Source organism: Palaemon carinicauda, chromosome 39, assembly GCF_036898095.1.
Source record: "Palaemon carinicauda isolate YSFRI2023 chromosome 39, ASM3689809v2, whole genome shotgun sequence".
Taxonomy (NCBI): Eukaryota; Metazoa; Arthropoda; class Malacostraca; order Decapoda; family Palaemonidae; genus Palaemon; species Palaemon carinicauda.
In genome coordinates this window covers 23,435,510-23,461,048 of record NC_090763.1, presented here as the reverse complement: position 1 = coordinate 23,461,048, position 25,539 = coordinate 23,435,510, and the positions used below count along the sequence as shown (strand labels likewise).

The 25,539-nt window shown below is 42.8% G+C and overlaps 2 protein-coding genes across 8 annotated transcripts in view; one reads left to right on the top strand and one right to left on the bottom strand.

The window, feature by feature from the left end:
• LOC137631078 (PHD finger protein 20-like protein 1) overlaps window positions 1-25,539 on the bottom strand; it is a 216,878-nt gene that overhangs the window by 40,501 nt on the left and 150,838 nt on the right. For all 7 annotated transcript variants that reach the window (XM_068362686.1, XM_068362692.1, XM_068362690.1 and 4 more), the window contains one exon: window positions 7,147-7,215. In XM_068362686.1, the coding sequence (XP_068218787.1) occupies window positions 7,147-7,215 (69 nt within the window). The remainder of the gene's footprint in view (window positions 1-7,146; window positions 7,216-25,539) is intronic.
• Window positions 1-25,539, top strand: part of LOC137631079 (ionotropic receptor 21a-like) — a 190,573-nt gene that overhangs the window by 140,394 nt on the left and 24,640 nt on the right. The window lies entirely within an intron of this gene.

Below are 25,539 nucleotides of genomic sequence, written 5' to 3'. Positions count from 1 at the left end.
AAAGAATTGAGGAAATGATGGTGGAGCTGTCTTCCAGCTCCAACCTAGTCCATTCTTGATTAAGCTGTGGGCCCAGGGATCGAAGGTCCAACGATCCCGGAAGAGTCGGAGTCTTCCTCCTACCGGAAGCATCTCATTGCTTCTGGTTTCCGGAGGGCTTGCCTCCTTGACCGCTTCTCATAGGCGGGAGTAAAGGCTGGTGACTGAGTCACCACCTGCTGAGGTACCATCTGGTAGGTGGGTTGGGGCTGTGCAACCAACTGTCGCACCACGGTCATGGGAAGTTGTTGTTGTTGTCAACCAGGGCGAGATGGCACTCTTGGCCTCTTTGTCTTCCTCTTCAGTTGGGGACCCTCATCCAGAGAAGACTTCCTCTTAGCCGACATGCCCCACTTCTGGAGAAGATTTCTATTCTCCGTGGCGGCCTTGTCGACTATTTCTTTGACCAATTCGTTTGGGAATAGGTCTTTTCCCCAGATATTGGAAGATATCAACTTCCTGGGTTCGTGTTTGACCGCAGCCGAGGCAAACACGAACTCTCTACAAGCCCTTCTTGCCCTAACAAAGCTATAGAAGTCTTTCGTTAGGGTTGCCAAGTGTGTTTTGGCTATGACCATGAACATATCTGGGGATCTCTGTTCACTGGCCATTGCCTCCAGGGTCACCTGGAGGGACAGAGAGGCAGCAAGCCTCTCCTTTGTATCCTGTTCCCTACACAGGAGAAACTCAGACAACTTGGGGAGGTTTTCGCTAAACTGACGTCCAGCGATATCAGCCTCCAACTTCTCGACTGAGAAGGTAAGCTGAATATCCTTCCAGTCCTTGTGATCCGTTGGCAAAGCTAGGGAAAGGGGTTTACACTCCTCCAGTGTAGGGCAAGGTTTCCCAGCTTCCACTGCCTTAAACCCTTTTTCCGCAAAGGGGAAGGCCATAGTTGCTGGAGCAAGAAAAGAGACATGTTTCTTGCTCAGGGCCGGCACCTTAGAATTGGTGAAGCCCCTGTCCTTCAAACTGCTGGCTAGCAAAGCCTGAGCCTTCGTATGGTCAAGCACTATGACCTCCTTAGGCTCTGTCTCCTCCTTGGATACAGGTTGTGCCCTTAGCGAACGAAGCAGTCTGGATAGGACTCAAAGCTGGGCCAGAAGTCAATATCCTCAATAAGGACAGCTCCCAGCTTCTCTGAAATAAAGATCTTACCGTTCGTAATTGGCATGTACTTGGCATGCCTCCACGGGTTTATCTCGGAGCACGAGGGAAGATCCTTTACGTTAAGACTCCTCTGAGACCCACGGTTCACTGCAAGCTAAAGAATCTCCTTCCTTAGCGCAGCTTCTCTTTCTTCGCTCTTCTTCTCGAACATCTCCATCATAGCTTTGATGGCAGATAGGGGTCGTCCGACTTTTCAGGTTGAGGAGCGAAGGACATAGAGGGCACCGGTTCTGGGGCAGGAACCGACGAAAAAGAGACTGTTTCGACTTTATCCTCTTCCGTCTCTGGAGCCAACGTTGACTCCTCATCTCGACCTTCCGCCAAAAGTTCTTTTTCGGTGTCCTCTGACACCTCTGACATCCGCTCATCTAGATGGGTGTCCTTCATCGCATCCGAGACATCTGTATCCATGGCTATCTGGATGCAAGGGATCTCAGGGTGAGGCTGAGGAATGACCGCATCCGCAGATGCATTGGGGAATAGACAGGCCCTCATACGCTCACTAGGGAGGTAAGACCCTGTGGCATTCTTCTGGAAGCGACGAACCCATCTTTGCAGCTTGTTCCGAGCTGCATCCCTTGACTCCGCAGTCTTGGGATTCTCAAAAGCCTCATACACCAAGTCTTTGCACACAGTACATACCTGGGGTCCCAGTATCTGAGAGGTCCCTTAGTGATGGAACAACGGGAGTGTGTCCTACACTCCAGGTGGCCGCAGAAGTCCCTGCTACGCACATTGCAGAAGACGCTGCCGCACTTCACATGGTCCTCCTGTAAAGAGAGGAAAATAAAATGAGTATAAGATAGTCTATCTCACTAGATAAACTAATAAATATTATAATATTTTCCATTTTATTTTATTGCATATAGCTTAGGATAGGTAAGCTAGAAATGAATTAGGAAAGACACATACGTGTTTCCCGCCCAGCCAATTGCTGTGACCTCCCTCAAAATTAACCCTAGGTTATCCTCCTCAGGAGGCCCGGTGGAAGAGTCTAGCCTATAAGGATAGAAAAGAGTAACTAACACTCACTTCCAAAAGGATTAATAATGCGGGTCATTAACAACTGATCATCTATCAGTATATAAGAGGGGAATTCCTTTCCCAATCCTGTGAGGTCTCAACAATAGACTGCGCCTGGTCACACAGGGTATGTTGGAAAATTTAACTACTGTATACTTTTATACCATAGTTTTCTGTCTGCAGTATGCTCTATACAACAGATATACTGGCTACTGTATATACATATACCGTAGTTTCCGCCGGCACGTAGCCGGCAAGGCTAGTACCTAAGGCACGATTCAACTGACACAATATTGATAATTTTTATGGCCGGCGACCCCCCGGATTGCCGGCGGCTTGCCGGACACTGGCGGGTCACCGGCTGTCGGCACACTATCTCAGGCAGCATTCAATGTGACAGGGTAGTGGCCGGTATACCGGCTAATTCAGATGTGACAGACAGAGAATCAATGGCTGTCGGTCCACAAGTCTAGCCCGCATCTTGCCGGCAAGGTTAGTGGCCGGCAGCCGCCAGTTAGGTTAGTACCTGGCGGCATAGTTAATAGTGAGAGAGAAAGCAAGGAGTGAAGGGTGATGTAAGAGCACTGTCTCACTTTCTTCCTCCGGAATGAGGGTTCTAATGGAAGGGGAGAATATAAGATAATCAAGCTTCCACCCATCCACCTCTGTCGCCGGTCCCTGCCGGCATAGGATGTGAATGGCAGCCCAAGGGAGGACTGAAGAACACTCTAAAGTAAATGGGTCTTCTGCCGGCAGCTGGACCTGCCGCCATAGCTATCCCGGACCCCATGTCCGATAGGGAAGCTACATGACTAGGCCATACAAGCAGAAGCCCAAACCGGCCCTACAACCTGCCGGCAATCGGCGCGATTGTAGAACAACGGCCACAGGGATGTGATGGCTAGGCCATCACCAAAGGACAGAATGGGGAGGGGAAAGGGTCCTGTATAAGGTGTGAGAGAAGCTGGCAGCATGTCGGCCCTACCACACCTTGAGGAAGCTCTGTTTCAGTATTGACGCCATCCTAGGCGGCCGGAGAAATCGATCCCCAGCCTAGGGTCTGCCAATACAGTAAGGGAGCCGGCATCATCTAGCCGACACCCTTAACATAGAGAAACAGAGTTCCCATGCCGGCGCCATCCTAGGCAGCAGAATAATCTCTATTCTTCAGCCTAGGATCTGCAAGCACAGGACTAGTCGACTAAACCACAGGGAGAAGGGGGATCACATGACCCCTTCAAGTGCAGTCTAGGGAGGCAAAGCCTCCTATGCCAACAAACAAGGCCTAACAGGGGAGTACATTCACCCTGTCAACCAGTTGCCGGCATACGACTAGTACTCTGAGGTTCTGACCCAACCCCAAAGCTCACCATCAGTAGCTAGGTGAAGGGGCAGAAAAGCCTTAGCCTAGTCTTGCCTGAATGACAATTTGAGACAAGATCAGCCAGGATTGTAGTCATAAGCTACACTCAGAGGGAAGGAGGGATTACCCTATATATGAGGGTAACCGGGGAGATTATATGAAAGTATACTAAAGCCCCTAGGCTACTAGGACTAGTCGACTAAACCACAGGGAGAAGGGGGATCACATGACCCCTTCAAGTGCAGTCTAGGGAGGCAAAGCCTCCTATGCCAACAAACAAGGCCTAACAGGGGAGTACATTCACCCTGTCAACCAGTTGCCGGCATACGACTAGTACTCTGAGGTTCTGACCCAACCCCAAAGCTCACCATCAGTAGCTAGGTGAAGGGGCAGAAAAACCCTAGCCTGGTCTTGCCTGAATGACAATTTGAGACAAGATCAGCCAGGATTGTAGTCATAAGCTACACTCAGAGGGAAGGAGGGATTACCCTATATATGAGGGTAACCGGGGAGATTATATGAAAGTATACTAAAGCCCCTAGGCTACTAGGACTAGTCGACTAAACCACAGGGAGAAGGGGGATCACATGACCCCTTCAAGTGCAGTCTAGGGAGGCAAAGCCTCCTATGCCAACAAACAAGGCCTAACAGGGGAGTACATTCACCCTGTCAACCAGTTGCCGGCATACGACTAGTACTCTGAGGTTCTGACCCAACCCCAAAGCTCACCATCAGTAGCTAGGTGAAGGGGCAGAAAAGCCTTAGCCTAGTCTTGCCTGAATGACAATTTGAGACAAGATCAGCCAGGATTGTAGTCATAAGCTACACTCAGAGGGAAGGAGGGATTACCCTATATATGAGGGTAACCGGGGAGATTATATGAAAGTATACTAAAGCCCCTAGGCTACTAGGACTAGTCGACTAAACCACAGGGAGAAGGGGGATCACATGACCCCTTCAAGTGCAGTCTAGGGAGGCAAAGCCTCCTATGCCAACAAACAAGGCCTAACAGGGGAGTACATTCACCCTGTCAACCAGTTGCCGGCATATGACTAGTACTCTGAGGTTCTGACCCAACCCCAAAGCTCACCATCAGTAGCTAGGTGAAGGGGCAGAAAAACCCTAGCCTGGTCTTGCCTGAATGACAATTTGAGACAAGATCAGCCAGGATTGTAGTCATAAGCTACACTCAGAGGGAAGGAGGGATTACCCTATATATGAGGGTAACCGGGGAGATTATATGAAAGTATACTAAAGCCCCTAGGCTACTAGGACTAGTCGACTAAACCACAGGGAGAAGGGGGATCACATGACCCCTTCAAGTGCAGTCTAGGGAGGCAAAGCCTCCTATGCCAACAAACAAGGCCTAACAGGGGAGTACATTCACCCTGTCAACCAGTTGCCGGCATACGACTAGTACTCTGAGGTTCTGACCCAACCCCAAAGCTCACCATCAGTAGCTAGGTGAAGGGGCAGAAAAACCCTAGCCTGGTCTTGCCTGAATGACAATTCGAGACAAGATCAGCCAGGATTGTAGCGATAAGCTACACTCAGAGGGAAGGAGGGATTACCCTATATATGAGGGTAACCGGGGAGATTGTATGAAAGTATACTAAAGCCCCTAGGCTACTAGCCTAGCGACAGTGAGATCGATTACTTAACTCATCGAAGCTCTCTTGTATACTATCTTAGAAGAGGAAATTTTATATGCAATCCATATATCTTACATGTATAAATTGCCTATTATCTTCATTTACTTTTAATAACACCAGGAACACTTATTTTATCTTGCAAGAGAGTAAACTATAGCGCCTAGGCTAAGAAGCCTAGCATCAACAAGATCGGCTACCTAATTCGCCGAAACTAATATGAATACTATCAGCATAATATAATTAATTCCTAGCAATGAAGACTAAATAGCTAATTATATTTATTTAAGCTATTATACCGGGAAAGTCGTTCTGGCTAACTAAATAACTCATGCGTTACGAACGACAGCGCCAAAGACGCCTCCGGTCTAGGCAATAGCTCTGCCAAAAATCAGATTAATCTGATTCAATTGTTTACTTCACGGCCAGAGCTAAATATATACAGCATAAAAATCAAATACTCAACTTTCCAGAGGCAGAAGAGGCTGGAGATTGCATAATAAATCCTGATAATGAGAGAGCACTGGGAAAACCACCGAGCTAGAGCGCTACAGAAAAAGGAATAAAGATGGCGGCGATTATAGCGCCATCTGGGTACTCAAACAGTAACGGAGGAAGGGAACTTTATAATGGCTCCTCTTTTATTTTGCCACTTTTCCCCTCGAAGCGTAAACGCTATGCGGGGTGCAGATTGCTATGTGGCATGTCAAGAATACATCCCTTGATATTATGCGATATCCTAAAAGGAAAACTTTAAGGATATTCGTGCCAGGAGTTAGAATTCTGGAGACCTTAAGTTAAATTCTCTGGGAATATCACTGTAGTCAAATATACCCTAGGAAGCTACTTAAAGGAACCTTCCATCAGGACGACATGGCCTGAGCCCAAAAAGGTCTTTATAGGTAGTAGGTTGGCTAGGGCACAAGCCACCCATTGAGATACTACCACTAGAGAGTTATGGGGCCCTTTGACTTGCCAGACAGTGCTACATTGGATCCCTCTCTCTGGTTATGGTTCATTTTCCCTTTGCCTACACATACTCTGAATAGTCTGGTCTATTCTTTACGCATTCTCCACTGTCCTCATACAATTGACACCTTACAATTCTTGTTCACCTAAGGGGTTACTGCACTGTCATTGTTCAGTGGCCACTTTCCTCTAGGTAAGGGTAGAAGAGACTTTTTAGCTATGGTAAGCAGCTCCTCTAGGAGAAGAACACTTCAAAATCAGACTATTATTCTCTAGTCCTGGGTAGTGCCACAGCCTCTGTACCATAGTCTTCCCCTGTCTTGGGTTAGAGTTCGTTCTCTTGCTTGCGGGTACACTCAGGCACACTATTCTATCTCATTTATCTTCTTCATGTTTTCTTAAAACTTTTATAGTTTATATAGGAGATATTTATTTTAATGTTGTTACTGTTCTTAAAATATTTTATTTTTCCTAGTTTCATTTCCTCACTGGGCTATTTTCCCTATTGAAGCCCCTAGGCTTATATCATCCCTCTCTTCCAACTAGGGTTGTAGCTTAGCAAGTAATAATATTAATAATAATATTATTAATAATAAAAGTCATAATCAAATAGTTGAGGGGTTGATAATGATAGCCTTGTAAACACCTCGTTGATTTTAATCTATTTCCATCCTTGGCTACTTATCTTGAGAAACTGGACTAGAAGGAAGCCTTCTGAACACTGCCAAAAATAGAACACATGATGGAAGAGACTGTATTGGGTCTCTATTAACCACTACATGATGCTTTAGTGGACCACCTCTTGAAGGGAAGAAAATGGAATATTTTTAGTTTTTTGGGGGGTAACGTCCATGTTGAATCTGCTTCAAAGGTAAAAGCAATATGAACATCAAGAGAGTTCATATAAATAAGTAATAATAATAATACACTTACCCTCAGTAGTCTGGGGTTTCTTTGCGGGGCTACTTGATGTACTAGGCTCTGGTGCACCTTGTTCTGAAACTAAAGAAAAAGTGTCATTGAAAAGAATGAACTAAACATTTTAGTATTTTAAGTCTTTATATAACAAAATATCCGCAAACATATTAGTAGAGAAATTTTTAGGTTTGTTTAGATATAGAAAAATACTTAAAAACGATTCCTACCACTTTATGTTTATGTTTTCATAAAAAAATAATAAGGGTTTGGTAACAGTTCCTTACCATGTTTTACTACTTCCTAAAATGATTAGTCAGGAAAAATTAATTCTTAAAAAAACCTCAAGGAAACTGCAATCTTAAGAATAAACAGCTTATACCATACTCATTTAAATTTGCTACCATTATTTTCAAAGGTTGGAGGCTGTATCATGAAAGTATTTCAATAGATTTAGATATTTGAAGGCTGTTTTTAGATATCTAAAGGCATCTAAAATTGCACCTTTGTGCAATTATATTCACAATAATAGGAATGGTGGGAGCTTGGTCTGTCCATTCTACAGGACACCTTATATGAAATAAAATAAAATTAAAAGTAACTTTTTATTTTTCCTAGCTATATAAACCTAAGTCCTTTAAATAGAGATATTCAGCTTAAACTGGAATGGCCATTGAAATCGTTAACAATATATTTAATAATAGGTGGTGAGCCTCGGCGAAAAATCCTACCCCACCACTTGTCGGAAGAGCCTCACTTTGACATTTTAGCTCAGTAGTAAGATAAAGTGGTTGAGGAGAGAAGTTTAACTTAAAGGACTCAGGTTTGTATAGCTAGGAAAAATACAAAGTACTTTTAAAATTTGTTATTTGTTCCTACATGTATTCAAAACTTTAGCCCTTGAAGTAGGGAGACTTACTACTTGGTGGATTGGAAGCCCCCCCACCACACCCCCACCCCCCCTAGAAGAATTGGTTGGTTCATTTTCTTTCCAAGAAATGTCAATCTACCTGATTCCATTAGATAATAAAGGAGCTGACACCAGCAACCTTCTGTCTATTGTAAGGATGAGTAGACTGATAGGGCCTGGCATGTCCAAGATTATTTGCATATGGTCAACTGAGGAATCCCTTCTCCCAAAGAGGACATCAGTCCGGAGTATTATACCTAGTGTAAGATGATCAAAGTGTTGGTATAAATTTCACCATCTTCCCCTTGTTAAGGAGGAAGGGGGGGGGGGGGGGAGTTACTTGTTTACATTAAAGAATGGAACTAAGAAATGTAAATTACCAGCATAAAGTCAGATTCAGTGTGTAACTTTTTTTTACTGCTTCGCCCCCAAGAGAAAGGACAGAAAAAGTGAAATGAGGAGAGCCAGTCACTCTACCTGTAATTCCAGTCTTACATCTATACTTTACCATAGACAAGATACTTCCTGTCCCGTGTGAAAGTTTTGCTGGCTACATAAATACTTGAGTAGTAACCACAGGAACAAGCAGAAAGGTGTCAAAGGACTTCTTGGAAAACTCCTATAGCTAAAAGGCCATGAAGGTGGTCTGACTTTCTGGAACCCCAGCCTTCATCACCTGGCCAATCAAAGGTTCCTCTTGAAAGCAAGGGTGGGGCCTATACCCTTGACTTTGAGAGCTCTGGTCCTAGCTGGTACCTTGACCCTATCAGATATCGAGTAGTATGCTATGCAGATTGTCTCATGAAGGCAGACAGAGATTGCGTTCCTTGACACTTCTTTCTTGGTCCTGCCAGTGCTAACAAAGTTTCACCACCTGAAGCTTCACATAAAGAAGAGATCGAGGGTCTGAGTTCTGGCCACAGCGCCAGGCAAAAAACTAGAGGAGACCTCCTTTCCAACCATCATCACGGGTAACTTAGTAAGAGAGACCATGTAACTCGCCTACTACCGTATAATCATTGATGCTAAGGCTAGCATAGCAGAAAGACAGTCTTTAGAGTCAGATCTCTGTCTAAAAACCTTCTCAAAGGGTTCTGGTTTTTTAAGTAAGAGCCTTGAGGACTAATGCCCTCTGATCTATTTGGGGTAAAGGTGCAGAAGATCACTCCAGAAATTAATTAGTCTTCCCACATATACAATCTATGTCCCAAAGACAGAACCGGGAATGAGAAGAAAGCCCGGGAAAGCACCAGAATCAGAGTCAGAAGCAAAGGAGGAGTTTGAGGAAAGGGAGTCGAAGAAAGAAGAATACTCACTTTTCTATCCCTTTTCAACTATCACCTCAGGCTCTGCAAGCAGAGTAGTTGAGGTCTGAGCAACCAATGACAATGACACTCTGAGGGGAGAAAATACAGGGCTGTTCCACCAGGAACCTAAACATTGGGGAACACTGTCATGGGAGAGGGGGTTTAAAGGTCGCTCATGAATGGCAGAGGCAAGGGACAGTGACATTGACTTATCGAGGAGGACAATGTCCTAGAGTCAGACCATATATTATATGATCAGCGCCCAAGCCCCCCTCCACCCAAGCTAGGACCAGGGAGGGCCAGACAATGGCTGTTGATTACTCAAAAGATAGACCTATAGGCTCCCCCAAAACCCCCCCCCCCCTACCTTAGTTCACAAGGATGGTAAGGTAGCAGACACTGAAGGCACTAACAAGTCTGAGCAGGACTTGAACCCCCATCTAGCAAACACCAGGCAGAGACGTTACTAATCAGGCCAACAACATTCACACGGACTCACAACACAGACACAAGTGGGGTCACAGGCACTGAGGACTGAGGAAGTGGGATACCTGGGCCCCAAACCTCTAGGCACAAGGGTTTGGGTGACAGGCACAGGATAATTGTGACTATTTTTCATATGGAAGTTTTATATTTTCAAAAGTAATTTTCCAGATTATGGGCAATGATAGTCCCAATCTTTTCATGTCTAAATGACAAAAATTTATCAATAATAAAAAAAAGGTAAGTGCAATTTTTCTTGGAAAATTTCGTTTTGAGAAAACAAGCTTCAAAGTTCTTTTGAAAAAATTGATTAAAAAATTTTAGTATGTATAACTATGGGGGTTTTAGTGATAATTTTCCTTACTGCTAGACATCATGAGGACATAATCATCATATTTATGAACTAGTGAAACGCCCTTTCCCTCAAATACTCATAATATATGCTATACAGTATATAACAAATGTGCATACATCAGCTAGGCGTGGCTTGCGTAATACTGTGCACATTATTCTCATCGGTATTTTTTTGGGCAAATTTTATGCTCTTGGACTATTTTGTTATTGTCTTTCAGAATTTAGGTATCTTTCAGGATAATCTTAACATTTATAATTGTAAACATATAAACGAGCAAAGAAAAAAAACGTGCAGCAAACGTTTATTTCCCTTGGCCATATCGCGTATACAGTAATAAAAATGATGATCAAGTCCTTGAGAAATTATAGTAAATGGTGGAATTGCTGCATTTGGGATACTAAAATAAATATCTTTCTGGAATTTTTTAAGAAAAAGCAAATAGAGGACTAAGGTCAGAAAATGGATGCGGATGCGATTGAATGCACTTGCGCAAATCTAGAAAAAAAGAATGACTTTTTAGGAATTTAACAAATTTTAATTAAAAAAACTTATTTGAAACATGAAATATAGATGTTCTCTAAGCCAAAAATACAATAATCTGAATTTCCAAAATTCCAACCAGAGGTCGTGAGTTGCACTCCTGCAGCCAAAAACAAAGTGAAGATGTTCCAACAGCTGGAGGGGCAGGGCTTCTCGCCCATGCTCATCTCCTGTCGTTAAATATCTTGTTAACAATTTTAACAGCCATTCCAGCTCATGCTGAAAATATTTCCCTAATTAATGGATGAAAGATTTGTATACACGTAGAAACAAAAAACTTTAAAAAGGTTTGAGTTCTGTATACCACACTATCTCATTTTGGCTTACATCCACTATCCAATATACATCATCAAATCAACAGAATTACCACTTAATCCAATAATAATTAAAAAGCATCTTGATTACAACAATTCTTATAACAAAATGCAATTCTCAAACAGACTGGTCATGTAGAATTATTCCATATAAAAATTCAAACATGAAAAATTTTAAATAATTTTGTAAACAGCTTCTATATGCTGCTATACGCTTGTCTAGGGATGACACAACTAAATCAAACATTCAATCACAGGCAGTGATTTATACTTGAACAAGCTATCCATGTAATAAATATAAGGTGCACAAGGAACATACTGAATTTGCAACGAAACCTGAAAGGCCTTAGCAAAACTACAAAATAAAAAATAATGTAATTCTCATTCAACTGCTTCAAAAGGGTTTTTTCTTAAAAATAATTATATCTTATTGAATAATCTGCAATTGTAAATCAATCAATCAGTATAACTTGATAAATATCATCATCAGCCATAACTACTCCAATACAAGATAAAGTCCTCAAATATAGATTATTACAAAATACCCTAAAATTTAGGTTCAAAACTTCACCCTCTATGTTGGATGACATTTACAATAACATAACACATGTTCTACTGTACTGTTATTATCGTACATTATTGCATTCTCTGTACTGGTGTGGAGGATTTATTTTTGTTTTATTTTAAATTTTTTCTTTTGCCAAATCCAGAGAGAGAGAGAGAGAGAGAGAGAGAGAGAGAGAGAGAGAGAGAGAGAGAGAGAGAGAGAGATTTCATTTGCTTTAGTTTTGCTAAATCGCGCGAGAGTGTGTGTGTGTGTTTGTGTGTCCGCGGTGCGCGCCGAAGAGCAAGTGGTAGTTAGCGAATGATTGTTTGTAGTGGAAAAGACTGTCGGTATATTTGAGGTTGTTTGTTTACATTTTTAGTTAGGTTACGACAGTGGCGAATGTTTCGGAGCGAATGCTTTTTTTGATTGACTGCGTCCTGAGTCAGTTGTGTGAACGCTGGATTTATTATTTTTCTTTACCAGCGAGGAAGTGATTATTGATTTTCTGAGTAAGTACAGTTTTGTTTATCTTTGCTTATCGTGATTGTGAATGATAGGAACAATTTATTATTTATCTTTGATTATAGTGCGATAGTTCAGTTAGTTAGGAGTGTTCGTAAGTGTTTTTCTTTTTTATTTTGGCAGGCCGTGATTCCTCCTTTGGAGAGGTTTTCTTAACATGTAAAATTGTTTGTTGACGACTTGGCCCGTAACAGAACTTGATAGAACTGCTCAGATTGATTTACTTGTTGACGACCTGGACCGAATGAACTTCCGATTATTGTTTTGAGGATTGCTGCTGATGATGATGAAGATGGTGATGACCCCGATCAGGGAAGTAAATTAGCTGTGGCAAATTGCCGCCCGATAGACTGTTTAGCACAAAGCTGTGACAGTGGTAGTTTGCCATAAAAGACAGTTGGCAGTGTGTGGCGACAGTGTTGGTGTCGCAATATCTATAAACATATTTTGAGTTGGTGTGCGCGTAAATTTTACGATTTGTTAGGTTTTTTTTGCTTTATTTGAATGATGTTTTGTTTGTTTGTATGTTTAGTGTAAGTTTTGTTAGTGCTTTATTGGTTTTTGAGGGTTTAATTGATTGTGGAAGTTATTTTTAATAATTTTAGTTTGTAAGAAATATAGTTCTAAGGATATGTTTTTGTTTATTTCGTCCTTTTGTCTAAGAGTCTGGTTTTAGATAACGTAAGGGAAAAGTTTGTGTTGAGGAGACAATTGTCTGTTTAGTGTGATTCAAGGGTGTGGGGGTTGTTTGTGCAACATCCCGCCACACTGGGATTATAAATGAGTATAATAAATTTGATGATGGAAAAAAAGTGCAGGTACTACAAGAAAGCATTCTTGAAATGAAGAATACCACACTCAAACAATATTGTAGTTTTGATCCATCTTAATCTATTAAAATACATTACTATAATAATCATTCTAAATCTGCTTAAAATATTTCTCCTTAATTATGAGAAAGTCCTTTTTCATATTCATATCAGTTTAGAAATTTTACTCATTCCGTTTAAGCTACCTTAATGATGATGTCAGTATTAAAAATAATAATAGGAAGAAGTTTAAAATTCTCAATAAAAGAATATAACACTTGATGAGTGCATAGATTTGCAAAAGCTGCTCCACACCAAACTTTTCAGGAGCCAATCTACAGTAGAAAATGTAAACATGCATTCAAGACAGTACTGAAATGAAGTGATATAAATGGAGAGGAGTAAGAGGGACAGGTGTAATAATTGATATAGAGATTAACATTAATTTAGCAATCACAACATATAAACTCATGCTACTACATCAACTGGACTATAAGCTACAGTAATGATAAAATAGTTTTTAAAAAAGTATTGATTTGTTAAGCATATAGCAAATAGTATAAAAAGATTAATACTCAACCATATATTTTTTACCCCCTACAGTGAAAATCCCCACACACACTAAATATAAAAGTAAGAACTAGAGACACCCTGGCAATTAATATTTTCCTTTTACTAAAAGTACATGTATGTATGACTAAAAAATATTTATACCATCACTGACATTAAATAAAAACCCTGTAAAGCTATCTGATACAACAAATAATTGTAGTTAAGATAAAAAGAAAGGATATATGACAACTGTGGTTGGGAGAGCTAGCCAGAGGCTTCCTTCTACAACAAGATTATCATAGGTTACCCCCTTACAAACGTAATCTCTTATATGAATATAGCTTTCTTCTCTTAACTGTAACTTGAGTCTCATGTGGCATACATTAATGATTATGATAAATATGAATGAGATTAATGGCAGTCTCTAAATCAGGTGATGCTTGTATCCCCATAGAGTATAAAGAACAAAAACCGAATTTATATAATAAACATTCTTATACCTATTGATGTTCATACTGCTGCTTCTCCAGAAGCCTGGTTTAATCAAAATTTACTCATAAAATTTAAAAATCTTCTGTCACTTTAATGAAAACATGTCCTTAACAAGAGGTTGGAACTCTATTGGTTAGTGATGAAAAGCCCAGGTTGCCGCACCAATTAATCTAGGCTTCAATTTTCGAAACGTCATTATCTCTCCTCTTGATACCATGAGTTATGGGGAGGAGGGTGGGCATGTATATATATATATGAACATCAGGTGATTATAGAAATTAGAACCTTTATTATCAAAATTTATTTTATTTCTTTGAATCTCACCTCATGTTCATATTGCTGATGGCCACACACTATTGGAGGTGGGGTGCAATTGAAGGAAAGAGAGAGATGAATTTTAGTACAAGAACACTAATGCAACGAGGTTTAGGGTTACTAACCTGGTTTAGGTTACTATCTAGAATACTTTGATGAATTACTTAAGGGGTGTGACACATTACCTCTGCTTGGAATTTTGAAAATTCAGATTACTGCATTTGCAGCTAGGAGAACATCTATATTTCAGGCTTCAAGTATTTTTTTAATGAAAACAATCTGACTTATGGCTAAAACATCCATTTCTTATATTTATGTAAGCATATCTGGTCCCTTACAGATCCTTTTTCTGACCAGTGTACTTTTTCTTCAAGAATATAAGGAAGAGATATTTATGGTAGTCTCACATAAACTTCAAGAGCCCAATTTTTTATGATATAGAATGAAAGATAATGTAATTTTCTTTTTCTTTCGATGCTGTCATAAATGAATATTTGCTACGTTTTTCTAAGTTTATTCATTGCATTTGTTTGTTTACTCATTTGTATATTTACAATTTTTGTTATTGTTGTACTGAATGATGTAAAAAATTTCAGAGACAATAACGAAATATTAAATGTTAAGTGTACAATTTGCCCAGAAAATATGCAGATGAGAATATATTATCTTACTTATGTGTAGTCCTTTAGTACATGTGGTGTACAGTGATAACTCTTGATAGGAAAGCTTCTGCATACAAAAATTTCATGCTATGAAACGAGGTACGGTAAGAGATTTGCCTCACCGCTCAGACTAATTTTAAAATTTGCATGCTGCTAGCTGTAAACTCGCCACCATCCTCCTGCGGTCCCATTGGTTATCTCTCTACTCTGATACTGTACTAGTTATCACCATAAGATCCTGCTCTCCTATTGGTCAGCATCTACCCCTTCATGCATCTACGTATCAGCATCCCTCAATCATTTCGTTTCGGCAACGTTATCGTTCACATTGAATTCATGTTGGTGATTTCGCTTTCGTTCTTTTAGTTACTGAACTTTGTCGTGTTGCGTTATTCAACTCGTACATTATCAGTCATGGGTGGGTCCCAAGAAAGTTGCTTACGTGCAGAGAAAGAAGAAGAGGATGCTTTCTATGTAGCCAGCTTAAGATAATCAAGAAGTATGAGGCTGGCATGCGGTTAAGTGTGATCGCAAGAAATATGGCCCAACTCCATTGACGATAGGAACCATCCTTAAACAGAAGGAAGCCCTAGAAGTAGTAATACCTTCTAAGGGTGTGACTGTTTGGCTCACATCCATGATGAGATGGAGAGATTGCGTCTTGTTTGGATTAAGGATAAGGAAATCGCTGGAGACATGATCACTCAGACGATAACCTGCCAGAAGGCCAGCGCCATTTTTGGTATTCTGGTGGGTGCTCAGGCCAAAGGTGACGCAGGAGAAGGGACATCGAAGCAGGCACACCCAGAGTTCAAAGCTTCTCAGGGGTGGTTTGAAAATTTCAAGAGACGATCTGGCATTGATTGGTGCTGCGGCATTGGGAGACTGCCAGCTCGGACAAAAAAGCAGCCAAAGCCTTTGTTAAGACGTTTGATGAGTTGTTTGTCAAGGAAGGCTACAGTCCCCAGCAAGTCTTTAACTGTTACAAAACTGGGCTTTTATGGAAGAAAATACCTCGTTGGACGTACATCATAGCAGAAGAAAAAAAACTACCCTGGCAGGGTATAACCCTATGAAGGACAGGCTTACCCTTGCATTCTGTGCGAACATCAGTGGGGATTGTAAGGGGAAGCTCCTGCTTGTGTATCACTCAGAGACTCCTTGAGCCTTCAAAGCCCACAAAGTGCTCAAGTAGAAGTTTCCGGTGATGTGGAGGGCTAATGCAAAAGCCTGTGTAACCAAACGCTTGTTCACCGAGTGGGTAAAACTTTGTTTTGGCCAGAATGTGAAAAACTGTTTGGAAGAGAAGTGCCTCCCTCTGAATGTTAATGTTTTTAGAATATTTTATTTTAATTTTCATTCCTCATTATATCATTTATTTCCTTATTTCCTTTCCTCACTTGGCTATTTTTCCGTGTTGCAGCCCTTGGGCTAATAGCATCTTGCTTTTCCAACTAGGGTTGTAGCTTAGCTAGTAATAATGATAATAATAATAAATGCCTGCTGGTGTTGGACAATACCGCTGCTCACCCACCTGGCCTAGAGGAGGATATCCCAGCGGATTTTTCCTTCATCAAGGCTCTCTATCTACTACGTAACATCACCCCTCTCCTCCAGCCCATGGACCAGCAAGTGATTTCAAACTTTATGAAACTCTATACAAAATATCTCTTCAAGAGATGTTTTGAAATCACTGACAGCATAAACCTCACCCTGTGTGAATTTTGGAAGGAGCATTTTGATGTTGTGATATGCCTCAGACTCATCGATATAGCTTGGCGGGAGGTTTCAAAGCGCACCTTGAACTCTTCGTGGAAGAAGCTGTGGCCTTATGCCATCTCTGCATGAGACTTTGAGGGCTTCCACGTAGGCCTAGCTGAAGCCAAAGCCAAAAAATTTGACGATCCTGAACCTGTTGTTTAATCTGAGGTTGCCGAGATTGTTAGACTCGGGATGTCCATGGGTCTGAAAGTCGATGAGGACGACATTAATGAGCTTCTCAAGGAGCACTAAGAGGAGCTTACGAAGGACGACCTGAAGGCGTTGGAGGCCATGCAACTGAAAGTATCTTAGGAACAGTTCTCTAGTGGCGCCGAGGAGGAGGATGACCCTCTGACAATGGCAGAAATTAAAGAGGGTCTAGCTGGCTACCATAAAATGGTGGCTCTTGTAGAAAAGAGGCACTCAGAAAAAGTTCACATAGGTCGTTATCATGAGTACATAAAAGGGATTTTGACGTAGGAAAAATCTATTTCTGGGCTCGAACCTGTGCCGCCCAGTGAATAAGCTCCATTTAGCACTTATTCTTAGGTAATTTACTGCTAAATATACCAGAGAAAAAATGAAAAGGAGTGCTAGGTTAACTAGCTCGCTCACCTATTGGTGTCGGTATAAAATTGGGCGTATAATCCAGAGGTCCCGCACTATTTAGATTAATCCACGACAGAAACCCCAATAGAGGAGAGCCGTTCAACCTCACTCGGTACTACTAACAATGCATCCGCTCAGAACCCAACTCCTTAGCACCCAAAGTTTGGGGACTCCAAGGGAGAGGAGCTGGGAGGGTTCACTGGGCGGCACAGGTCCTTCGCCCAGAAATAGATTTTTCCTACGTCAAAATCCCTTTTCTGGGCTCGAACCTGTGCCGCCCAGTGAATCTATACAAGAGAAAATGTCACCAAACTTGCAAAACAAAGGAAAAAACATAAGCGTAAGGGAAATACAGGATGCTTTAATCAGAGATGAGTACCAAAAAACAAATATAAGGGTATCTTAAATATGAACATAAATCCAATAAGGTAGGTATAATAATGCCGTGAGTGATAATATATACAGATACTCAGGAGTATATAAAAATTTACAAATATAATAACAGTATTCAGGTGCGAGACCAACGAATACAATAGGGTATAAATGAGGCAGGTAAGAGGGAGAGATAAAGAGACAAGGCCTTAACCTGTGAGTTACCTGGGAGTAACTACGCTCCCTGCGGCTACTGTAGAAAATTTTAGGGCTTCCAAATGTTTAAGGTAGTGTTTCTTGAACACTGACGGTGATTTCCACCCTGTATACCTGGAAAGGTCTGTAAAATTCATGTGGTGAAAGAAGTTCACCGAGGTAGCAACCGCCCTGATATCATGTGCAAGAGGATAAGAGTCAGGGTTAGCTTGTTTAATAAAATACAAAATTTGTTGCCTGATCCCTTTAATAGTAATGGTACCGCCTTGTTCTCTAACGAATAGAGGCCCCGAGGAGTTAGAGGAGGTCCGGGATAAATAAGACCTAAGAGTAGTGACAGGGCACAGAGACGGATCTTGCGTGAGGGGAACAATTTTCCAGGAGGTCCATCTGTTTTGAGGGTCTTCGTTCTTAGCCAAAAAGAATTTGTTAGGAGAAAGAAGGACCTCTCCCGAAGGCAGAAAGTCAATATGACCCGGGTCTCTCGACAAGGCTGCCAATTCAGAAATTCTTGCCCCGGAAGCCAAGCTCACCAGGAAAAGTGTTTTCCTGAGAAGGGGCATGTAATCACAAGAACTGTTAATAGTATCAGAAGCCAATTTGAGTACGTCATTAAGGAACCAGGTCACCGGGGTAGGACGAGTAACCGGTTTCAGTCTGGCACAAGCTTTCGGAATTGAAGCTAACAAAGAGTCGGTTAAGTCTATGTTAAAACCCACTAGGAAGATCTTTTTCAGAGCCGATTTAATAGTGGTGATAGTATTGGCTGCCAGACCTGATTCTAATAAAGATCTAAAGAAAGTGACTGTAAGGTTCAAGTTCATACAGTTCACGTCTGAGTCTATTAAAAATTTTGCCAACTTTTTAACTGCAGAGTCATACTGGCGGATGGTGGAATCCCGTTTATCCGATTCTAGGAACAAGGTGTTTTGAGGATCAATATTGGCACCATGCATTGCCGCAAACTTCATAAAGTCCATAAAGTTAGGGCGCTCTGAATGTTTGAGAAAGCGTACACAACGCGTGTTTGTACTATCTGAGACAGAACCGGATTGGGTATCGGGTGAGGGTATAGTCTCAACTCTCGCAGGAGAGGATACCAGTTGCTCTTGGGCCAGTTGGGTGCGACCAAGGCTACTTGTCCCTTGAAGGATCTCAGTTTGTCTAGAACTTTCAGCAAAAGATTCACCGGGGGAAAGAGATAAATCTTTTCCCAGGTGTCCCAATTCTGTGACATGGCGTCTGTGGCGTAAGCCTGAGGGTCTAGATTGGGAGCCACATATACTCTCAATTTGTGATTGGATTCCGTGGTGAAGAGGTCCACTTGGAGACCGGGAACCTGAGAGAGAATCCACCGAAATGACTTTAGATCGAGTGACCATTCCGATTCTAGAGGGGAGGTCCGGGACAGGGCGTCTGCCACTACATTCCGGACTCCCGCCAGGTGGACAGCTGAAAGATGCCAACGGTTCGAGGCTGCTAGGGAGAATATGGCTACTAGAACATGGTTCAGAGGCCCTGACTTTGACCCGCCTCTGTTGAGGCAGCGGACCCCCACTTCGCTGTCGAGGACCAGACGAAGGTGTTGTTTCTTGGGAAGAGCGAGACGTTTCAGGGTTAGAAGAACTGCCATGGCCTCTAGCACATTGATGTGAAAATGGCGGAACAAGGGAGTCCAACGGACTTTCCTGTCCCGGAGCTTCCGGTTCGCCCTCGAACGCCAGACACGGTTGATATCTTTCAATTTTGCCTTCAGAAGAAGATCCGTCACTGAGGCAAACTGAAGGGACCCCAGAATCCTCTCTTGGAGTCGTCTGGAACTTACTTTGTCTTTGAGAAAGCGTTTGGTGTTCCTTGCAATCTCTAACCTCTTGGGTCTGGGAAGACACAGAGTATGAGATATAAGATCCCATTGCAAGCCGAGCCATTGGAACTTCGATTTTGGAAGAAGACGGGACTTCTTGAAGTTGATCTGGAAGCCTAGAGATTGAAGATAATGGATGACTTTGTGAGTGGCTTTTAGGCAATTTTGGGAGGTGTCTGACCAAATGAGCCAGTCGTCCAGATAGGCTACTACTTGAATCCCTTGATTCCTGAGTTCATGAACAGCGACTTCTGCTAACTTTGTGAAGATCTTTGGGGCGATGTTGAGCCCGAAAGGCATCACCTTGAAGGAGTAACTTTTGTCCCCTAAGCGAAAGCCTAGGTACGGACGGAAGTGTCTCGCTATCGGGACGTGATAGTAGGCGTCTGTAAGATCGATAGAGGTGGTGATGGCCCCACGGGGAAGTAAGGTCCGCACCTGCGAGACGGTAAGCATTCGAAACCTGTCGCATTGAATGGACAAGTTGAGAAGGGATAGATCTAGAATCACTCTTCTCTTGTCTGAATCCTTCTTCGGGACACTGAACAGCCGACCTTGAAACTTCAGATGTTTCGTTTCTTGTATGGCGTTCTTTTGTAAAAGATCCTGGACAAATTCGACCAGGTCCGGAGTGGAATGTTGACGAAATTTGTTCGGAGGAGGAGGTCCTTGAATCCAACTCCACCCCAGTCCCTTGGAGATGATACTGAACGCCCAGGGACTGAACCTCCATTTGTTGCGGAAGGCATAGAGCCTCCCTCCTACCTACTGCACCTCAGTATTGGTTTGAGGAGTTGCCTCCACGTCCGCCTCGGAAGTTCTTTCCTCTGCGAAAGGCTCTTCCCCTGCCTTTGTTCTGGTTAGAACCATGGTGGTAGCCTCTGCCTCTACCATAACTCTGGGAAGAGCTATGAGCCTCGTAAGACTGGTTAAAGGCAGGAGAAGTGGCGGAGGCACCAGAAAGCTGGCTCTTAGGGAGCAGAACGGTGACATAGTCGTCCGAAGGAGCCTGAGAGGTGGAAGGCTGTGCGGGGACAACAGAAGATGGAGGAAGAGGCAGCCGGAAGTTGGATGAAGCACTCTGCTGTTGCCTGAACTGGGTGGAGGTATATGGTCTAAGCTTCTTCCTACCCCGGGCTTGATAATTTGCGGGGTCATATTTGCGTTTAGGGGTCAAACCCCAACGGGCTTTAAGGCTCTGATTAACCCTAGTGGCCTCCGCCAAGACTTCCTCTACGAGATCCTCGGGGAAGAGATTTGAACCCCAACAGGAGGACCGGATGAGCTTATTAGGTTCATGCCTAATCGTCGCCTCAGCTAGGACATGCTTGCGACATTTGCGTTTAGCAGTAGCGAAGTCATACAAGTCATAATATAAAGACTGTAACGTAGCCTTGTTGAGAGACTTTAAAATACTCTCCGTATCGTAAGTCAAGGCTATCGACTCCGTGGATGTGGCCAAGTTTAGAGTACGGCCCACACGTAGGCGGGAATCATATTCCTGTTTAATGAGGGATTCCGGGAGACGGGGAAGCCTCTCACTAAACAAAACTGAGGCACAGTCTGCTGCAAGCTTGCCGGAGGTAAAGGTGGTATGGACGTTGTCCCAACACTCAATGCCTGAGGGAAGAAGGAGGGAGATTGGATCCACCTCTCGGATGGGAGTCAAGGGCTTCTCCTCCAGAGCATATTGGAAGGCAAGCTCTGCCACCTTATTGACGCATGGAGTCAAGGTGTTCTTGTCCATTAAGAACATCGTAAAGGAGCTTTTATAAGGCGTCAGCATGGTGTTCGTGCAGCCGATGTCGTTCAAAAATCTGGCCCAAACAGATTGGGCTTGCTCCTTCGGGAAGATGACCGTCTCTTTGGGGACCTTGTCTAATCGAACTAAAGCTTCCTCGGTAAGCCTGGCATAACCATGAAATGGAAATGCCAGACCAGGAGGAAAGAATTCAAAGTCCTCTAGAGGACGAGTGCCAAGGCCCTCCAGAGTCAACATTCCGTCTGAGAACGGGGAATGAAGAGCCATACGCCAGGGGTTGTTCTTGGCAAACGGCGGGAGCTTAGAGGCATCCGGGATGAGAGAGCTTTGGACTCTCTCCGGAGCTCCTTGCTCTAAAGCCCCAAGTCTCTGACCGAAGTTAGAGAACATCGTGTCCATTTTCGACTGCATCTCCGAAACCAACTTTGCCTGCATCTCCGACACGATGCGAAGCATGGCTGATTCGGAAAGGCCCGGGCTAGCAGCAGGAGGGGCGGAATGAACTCCCGGGTCGTGAGACTTAGAGGAGGAACCAGAGGTCTTTGAAGACGGGTTCGTACAATGTTTAGAGCCATGAGAAGTCTTGTGAGGCTTGCGAGCTTTGGGTAAGGTTCTTGAAGTAGACTTATCCTTAGGGGGAACCGGGTATGATCGTTGAGACGAATCACGGTCCCCAGAAAATCCATGAAAAGAAGAGCGATCAGAAGAAGAAGAAAGAGCGGGGCTGAGGATAGGAATCTCAGCGCCGGACACGCCTGCCTCACTTACCACCCTACCTGTATCCGGCTCGTCTAGTAACATTGGTTCGACGTCCAGGTTCATGGAGGCAACATTGTCCTCCAGACCTCCGGGGGCGTCCAATGGATCTTGCTCTGGGTCGATGAGACCCGTTATAGTGGCATCAATGTGGGCAATGATGGGAGCTGCCACATGCCTAGCCACAGCAGCTGAAGACTTGGCGTTGGGGTAAACCATGGTGCAGTAGTCCTCAGATAGGACGTACGGCCGCTTAGACTTCACATTCCGGGCAAACCCACCAACCCACACCTTCAGTGTGGCCCGAGCCGCAGACTTTTGCTCCGGGGATGCCTGAAATAATAGTGGGAATTATAAAAGGGAAGACTCCCAATGGTCCTTCAAGACCATAGATATCTTACTAATAGTAAAATAAATAAGAAGGCAATATAGCCAACGGGACTCACCGAGTCAGATCCAAGGGTAGTGATGAGGTCGAAGCAAATCACACAGTTATCCGGGTGCCATACCACAACGTCTTCCAGTTGAACCCCACAAGGGGCGTGAGATCGGCAGACGGAGTGGCCACAAGGCTGGTGCAGAACAGCTGCACAGGCCGGCGTCAGACAATGCACCATCTATAAAAAGAATAGTATATGAGAAACTGTAATTCTCTTAAGTAGGGGCGGGTCCGGAGGACCCGGGCCTAACATAGGTCTAACACAAGATTAGAGCTTAACTGTAATATTCTTTAAGTAGGGGCGGGTCCGGAGGACCCGGGCCTAACATAGGTCTAACACAAGAATAGAGCTTAACTGTAATATTCTTTAAGTAGGGGCGGGTCCGGAGGACCCGGGCCTAACATAGGTCTAACGCAAGGTTAGAGCTTAACTGTAATATACTTATATAGGGGCGGGACCGGAGGACCCGGGCCTAAACATAAGTCTAACTTGAAACTAAAGTATAGCAATCCATTCCGGTCAAGCCGGGAGCATAAAAAAGGATGCAATAACAAGGAATTAAGACACATGGTGTCTGATTTCCCGGGGCGGGGTAGACCCCGGGCCGGGAAATAAAAGTATATCCAATACCAATTCATTTAGGGACTCCGGGGTAGTGATCTGTCATATATAATCATCATAGGAAATGTTATAAAATAATAGGGGGGGCGGAACTGTAGCTAAGAACCGCCAACCGAACCCGGAGGGTTTCGTATAACATAAGCCAGAATGAAAAGTGAATATAAAATAGGGTGCACCGGGATCCAACTCTGTTGACCGGTGGCCAACCAGACTAGACAGAGACGAACCCGCCGGGCCACCCGGAGGACAAAGTCCAAAAACACTGAACTACCCCCTCTAAAAGGAGGGACGGCAACGGTCCCTTAGTGGAGGGGGGAGAGCCTAGCCGCCCACCTAGCGAGAGGGGGAGCGTGGGGGAGGATCACGTGATACGAGGCAGCAGGGCTACCAACTGACGATCCCCAACCAGACAGATCAAACGGAGTAATGGCACAAATATTCATTATAATAATAATAGCGTTAAAAATTATATGAATAAACACATAGAAAATTTTGGGCAAGGCATGCAACATAATAATTAAATGACAAAAGACACACCTGATGGCTAAAAATAACATTGCCGCCTAGCACGAAGGTCGGCAGCCATAACGATACGTAAATGATATCGGCCCAAAATTGAACCACGAGGATTCTAAACGCTAAATAATGAATATTCACAATAACAAATAATATTTGATAATAAAAATAATACACATAGTAACACCGCAAGTGAAACTTAAAAGCTCTCAAAAACAGGAGTACCAACTGTAGTGAAATCAAGCAAGATCGATATGAACGAAGAGAATAAACTCCTATAATATAAATATTAAACGATCTAGGTTGCTCAAAACACAGTAAAACCCAGCTTGGTACTTAACTTAGACGGTGTCTCCTGGGAAACCGACGAAGAAGCCATAATTCAATGGAAAATAAACCAAAATCGAGAGCACAACAAAAATGCGGGTTACTATACTCGTCGTGCTAAAAGGAGTTGGGTTCTGAGCGGATGCATTGTTAGTAGTACCGAGTGAGGTTGAACGGCTCTCCTCTATTGGGGTTTCTGTCGTGGATTAATCTAAATAGTGCGGGACCTCTGGATTATACGCCCAATTTTATACCGACACCAATAGGTGAGCGAGCTAGTTAACCTAGCACTCCTTTACATTTTTTCTCTGGTATATTTAGCAGTAAATTACCTAAGAATAAGTGCTAAATGGAGCTTATTCACTGGGCGGCACAGGTTCGAGCCCAGAAATGAAGTTTGCCTGAGTCATTTCAGGAATATTTTAAGAAGCAGGCAGAAACAAGCCTCCTTGGATAGTTACTTTTTAAAAAGACCTTTGATACTAGCAGGCCAAGAGGAAGCTCAAAGTGATGAAAAAAAAATGATTAAATTTAGAAAATACAAAATGTAAAGTAAAAAAAAGATAAAAATAACAAAGGCAAAAAATAAAAAAATAAAATTTAATTTTCTAAGTTTATCGTACGTAAAGTTGTGTTAACATTTTCTAACATTTGACAATGTGTTTTGTAAAGTTAAGTGTTAATGTTTTCTGCAATTTAATAATGTGTTTCAGAAAGTTAAGTGATTATGTTTTCTGCCACTTGTTAATGTTTTCTGCTATTTGTTATCCTCCTCTGCTGCCTCCCCCACTTTGCTTTCGGACATTGCCTCACTCTAAAGGCAAGGTTCCACATTTTTGTTAATGTATTTGCAGTTTATAATTGCATTTCTGCACTGTCTGTTCTAACTTTCGTTCTTAGAACAGACAGTACAGTAATGCAACAATAAATGGAAAATACAGTAACAAAAATGTGGAACCTTGTCTTTAGAGTGAGGCAATGTCCGAAAGCAAAGTGTGGGGGGGGGGGGGGTTGCAGCAGAGGAGGATGCAGACAAAGAAGACGAAGAAGAAGTATTGTCATGTTCTAATTATACATTTCATTTACAGGTTATTAATAGTTAGGTTATGTATTGAATTATTCAAATGGTTGTATTTAATTGTGTTTGGTAGTTTAGCCTTAATATAAAATTTAATGTGGTAATTTTGTAGAGCTTGGAATGAATTAGGCAATTTACATGTAAAAGGCGACTCATAATACAAAAAAATCATGGTGCAAAAGCCATTCCAGAACCAATTAATTTCATATGTGAGGCATTACTGTATCAGTACTATTCCATTAAAATGGGGACGGTTTTTTTTATAGCACAAATAAAAAAGC